This window comes from Antrostomus carolinensis, unplaced genomic scaffold, assembly GCF_000700745.2.
Source record: "Antrostomus carolinensis isolate BGI_N321 unplaced genomic scaffold, ASM70074v2 scaffold10431, whole genome shotgun sequence".
Lineage (NCBI taxonomy): Eukaryota > Metazoa > Chordata > Aves > Caprimulgiformes > Caprimulgidae > Antrostomus > Antrostomus carolinensis.
The window spans coordinates 10,561-15,658 of NW_010293466.1; the positions used below are offsets into that span (position 1 = coordinate 10,561).

General features: G+C 36.3%; 1 protein-coding gene across 1 annotated transcript in view; it reads right to left on the reverse strand.

The window, feature by feature from the left end:
- Window positions 1-4,681, reverse strand: part of LOC104532157 (mucin-5AC) — a gene marked incomplete at both ends in the record, with an annotated part of 15,200 nt that extends 10,519 nt beyond the window's left edge. Inside the window, 6 exons of the mRNA XM_010177284.2 lie at window positions 183-277; window positions 1,023-1,187; window positions 1,281-1,418; window positions 2,210-2,279; window positions 2,697-2,807; window positions 4,517-4,681. Of these exons, the coding sequence (XP_010175586.2) occupies window positions 183-277; window positions 1,023-1,187; window positions 1,281-1,418; window positions 2,210-2,279; window positions 2,697-2,807; window positions 4,517-4,681 (744 nt within the window). The remainder of the gene's footprint in view (window positions 1-182; window positions 278-1,022; window positions 1,188-1,280; window positions 1,419-2,209; window positions 2,280-2,696; window positions 2,808-4,516) is intronic.
- Between the last annotated feature and the right edge of the window lie 417 nt (window positions 4,682-5,098).

The following is a 5,098-nucleotide window of genomic DNA, read 5'->3' on the forward strand; positions in this document are numbered from 1 at the left end:
GGAAAGGAAGATATCTTTACAAAGGATTAATTATTATGATATGTAGATAAAAATGAACCCTTGGCTTGAAAAGAACTATCATGAATGCATCTCCTCCCAATTGGCAAGTTATTCTCTCAGGTGTTAGTATCAGAAATCTGAGTCTTTTTCTTTTAAATGGGAAAAAATTAAGAGCCAACTACCTTCTCATAAACTTCTGGATTCACTGTTGAGTGACATTCAGCAAAAGGTCCCATGGTATCAGAGAGCAGGCCACACCAGTGCTGAGCATACTGGTCTGTGAATTGAAAATACGGTGAGAATTTCTGTTGCACTTCATTGTCTAAACTTTTGTCTCAATGTAAATATAATTCCTGCAGGTAAACTGCAGAAGCTTCAGTTTACAACAGAATTCAGCTCTGCATTTCCTGAAACACAAACAGTCTTTCACCTACTCAATACAGAAGTATGAACTCTTCATAGACTAAATGGTAGTTGTTATAGACTAAACTAAGACATCCTTAGCTGAACTTTGAAAAAGAAGGGTCACATCATGAATTAAAAATAAGCTAGTTAATCTCAGAAAACAGAAACGTGGCTTGTGAATGCTCGAAAATTACACATTTTATTGACTGAAGTGGAGCCTGAGAGCTTTGAAGCTCTGAATTGTACGTCTGATTCTCAGTTTAACAGTGGAAGGACCACACCGAGTCCAGCCTTCAGCGGGGCTGTGCACAGCTTTTTTCCTATATGATAACCAATCTTTTCCAGGAATGGGTCCCTGATAAGCTGTATGGTTCCAATTTCCCTTAAGTAAATTGTCAAAAACACTTGCTTTCTTTATCCAAAGGAATATTTTCGAAAATCCAAAATGTTATCCTAGTTATTATTTATTAATTGAACACTTCTAGTGTCAACTGAGGAAAATAGTGTGTGTGCAAATGGTTTGCTGTTATTTTGGCTAAATGCTTGGGGGTTGATCAGCTTATTCCTTCTTTCCATCTTAAAAGAGAATAGAAGAGGTTACTGTATGCTGAGCTTACCATTTTGTATGCTGACAGTACAGGGGTTCTCAAAGCTATTTTTGACATCAGGACAATCAGCCCGAGTTTTCCAAGTATTGCCAAAGGCAGCTGAAGTACCCTCTATTACACCACTGGTGGTTTTGAAATCATCTGTCTGCACATCATTGAAGTTTCCACAGAGACCTAAAAGGAAGCAAGTGGGCTGTGAAAGTCTTCTTTCATTTCTATGGAGTGAAGCACACCTACGAAGGCAGTTGTTACGGTAAGATCACTTACCACAGGTCCGTCCTTTATGTAATGGGTCTAAGTCTATAAAAAGTTGCATGAGAGGCACGAGCTGAACTTGTAGCTGAAGACCAAATGTTGTTTGCAGAAAGATGAAGAAAGACGATGGTCTGAAGATGGTGACATTTGCTAGGGACATAAGAATGTAAGAGTTATAAATTCATATGCGATGCACAGTTGAATTAACTGTTCATTATATGAACAGCCAGAGGGATTCTACAGCTGTGTTTGATATGATCCTAATTTCTGAAGAACTGAGGGAAAAATGATCCATATGGCATTTCAAATCCAGCACCAAAACAGGCTGCCTTTACCCTAAACCACAAATGTAGAAAAAACCTCTACTTCCTGTCAGGTGTTTTAAAATCAAGGGAAGAAGACACAATTCTGTTGCTATTTAAGAGACCATCTTTGCTTGACGAAAATGGTATAGTATGATGGTAGACACCAACTTGCAACTATCCTGTCCTTTCATGGTTTGCTTGCTGTTCAGGTGCAGTAGTATTTGAGAAGAACTGGTGTGAGAGAAAGGCTCCAGTGATGAATGTGCACTAAGCAAATGGACAGAGGGAACATAGGCAATTAAACAACTTGAGCTATTGGAGTCCTGTTGCATATCAGAATTTTTCTTTCCTCTGTTATGGCAATGTTTGGATCTGGAAGTGTGCCATGATACTATTTGCTTGAATTGAATCTCCAGGTAGTTAGATATTGCTAATTTAGACCGCAATTTTCCTAATGTTATAAGAATGGAATAGGCAAACATTATTACTTTAAAAATGAGAGACTATGCTCTGTTGGAGTACCTTGGGTCAGCTGTAGTCTAACCCAAGTTAGAATTTGACTTTAGATTAACCAATGTAATAACATTTTAAAGTAAAAAATGAGAAACATAGCAGAAGTCTTCCAAAGGAACTTACCTGCAGAGAATGGGAGCTGTGTGTAGATCATATTCACAAATACACTGCCGGAAGGCTGGATCACAATGTTCTGTCCACAAGAAAAAGCAGTGATTAACAAGCATGTTTAGGAAAGATAAAACACTTTCCAAATGTTTTTTTATCTAGTACTGTTCAGAAAAAAAGGAAAAAAAAAAATGGGGGGAGACTGTGATGATGTTCTGATTACTGTACTGTTTCTTTAATCTTTATTACAGTGGTCCATTGACTGTCAAAACCAACAGGCAAAAGCCCAAAGATAACTAAATGATAAGAAAACTACTAGTATCTTGACTTCCAATGTACCTGGTTAATTTTCTTAATTTTTCTTTGAATGAGATCAAATGAGTTAAAACGAGTTAAAGCAAAAAAATCAGTGCAGATTTCCTGTCTGTGCTGTTACGTGTCATTTGCAAACTACTTGTCTATTAAGCTTTAAAAACATCCCTGCAGAATGTTAGCTACTTACAGTTTGCCCTCCGTTGAGGCTGATGGCTACACCCTTGAGGCATGTCTCAGTGTCAGTCAGGCCACACTTGTAGATATCTCCCAGAACAGTGAATTCATTGCTGTCACAGAGCTAGGAGAAGAAAACAAAATATATTGTTAAAAAGATTTGTTATATTAAAATATTGTTATGTTAAAAAGGTTTGCACACAAATGGCATTCTTAGTAAAGTGAGTCTTTAAATATATTGTTTATTCCTTTTCTTTCTGCTTAGATATTCTTACATATATGTGTACAGTCACCAAGTCAGCTGGCATTCATGCAGTCTGCGCAGTGGAAGCTAGCCATTACTTCTGACATTTGAGGGCAAGTTAGACATATTAAGCTGAACATTAAAACTTCCTGATGTTTAGGTGATGTTAGTTCCGAATTTTCAGGTAATACAAGTTTGATACACTAGAGAAGAACAAGTGTGTCTTTCTTGCTCGTTGGTTACAGTGTTTACTTGGGAGAGGAGAGAAATTGTTCCCAGTCTCTTCTGCACTAAATTGATTATCAAAGAGCCTGGTGAGTTGGACGTTCTTATAACAGGTCAGAAATATGCATTTAAATATTATCTCATAGGATAAAATTAAGCTAAAATCACTATTCACTAAGTTACTGAATAACAGTAAAATTCAGTTTTTCTCTTGGTTCTGGTTTTCATTGGACTGTGTTCTGTGACCTATATTCAAAGTGTGCCTAATGGCCAAGATGTTACAGGGTAACATGCAGAAGGCTGGGATTCTGAAAGTGTCTTATCACTTTCTTGGAATAATGAAGATTAAATTGAGGACAGTTGAGATGCAGAATTACAGCCATCTGGAAATTTAGTGCTGAAATTGTGTCCAAGTTTAGGCTTTTCTGTACGTCCAGAGCTTTTGTGAATCTAATTTTATGTGTTGGTACCAAAAGGAGAGTTTAATGCATAAGTCTGATCCATGCTCCCGTTGTGGATTGAGCCCAGTGCTTGTAAATCTCATCAAAAAGTTTCATTGATTTAGTCTAATCTGTTTCTAAATTACCTCATTCTAGCTCATTTCTAAGTTTTTATGGTCCTCTTTCCATAGGTTGCGTCTGAGATTTTTGAGAACAGATTTGATTTCATATGAAATCCTTATGAAAATTGTTTACATCACTCATCCAGTACAAATAAACAACAAATATACCTAGGATTCTGAAATCTGCAAATCTGTAGTCATTATTTTAGATATATCTGCTCAGAATTGAGTCTAACCTAAAAACTTCAGAAATTTTAGATATTTTTGTAACTGATCAGTTTCTAATTTAAGTTTTAGAATACAGGTATGACTTCTTAGATTTTTTGCTTTTAAACTCTAGAGTCTTCTGTGTTTACTGGGAAAGACTGATTGGAAGGTTGAAATCTCTCCCATGAATTCTATATAATTCCACTACGGATACTGTTAATCAAACAAACCATTGAACTATATTAACTGTGACAATGGACATAGTAAACACATTGCTCAGAAAGAAGTAGTTATAACACACCAGACAGACAATGTTTCATTACAAAATTAATGGGAAGCATGGAGATCATTTCATGGAACCTAAAAACTCACTGCAATTCTGAAATGATGATCAAAGAACACAGAACTACTACAATGTTTATTTAATATAACTCTAACAGAAAGCCCCCTGAAATCCATTTAAAGCTCCATATTGACCCTCTAAGTTTCAGAAAGCTGATGTGATTGCCAGCAGTTTTAATTAAACAACATTATATATAATAAAAACATTTTTCTTTAGCATATTGCTTTTGCAAGGATTGTGACTTATTTTTACCTTGGTTAGGACGTAGCTACAGTCTCCAAAGAAGGAATAGTATTTCTCATCAAATGTTGTAATGTGGGACCCTCCTTCAATACTGCAAGTCCCGGGGCATGACTGGGTGACACAAGACCATTCACCTCCAGCACAGGTACTGAAATGAAGAAGGCATTCAGTAACCTTGGGTAATGCAAGGGTAAATGAAATAAGAGACAATAAGGGCAGCTGATGCCTTAGTTTTCCTCTTGAAGCATTGATCATGCTGTCAAAGAAACCAACATTGCTATGAAATCTCAGAGTAAGTGTGGGGCAGGCACATCTATATCAGTGATATTTTTTTTATATATTGCTATTCATTTCCAGTCTTGACAGAATTCAGTCCTGGTGCAGCTGGCATTCATTCTGCTGCATATGGAGGATCGCCTCTCATCTCCATTAGCATGGCTCAAGCGTCAAGTATGTTAAGTATTTCTTGGAAAATAATGTGCCTGTTCATGGTTCTTTTATTAATAGATAGATAGGTATATTTGCATACAGTTATGTAATAATAATTCAGTAATTATAGTGATATTGAAAAAATATATATATATTTATATA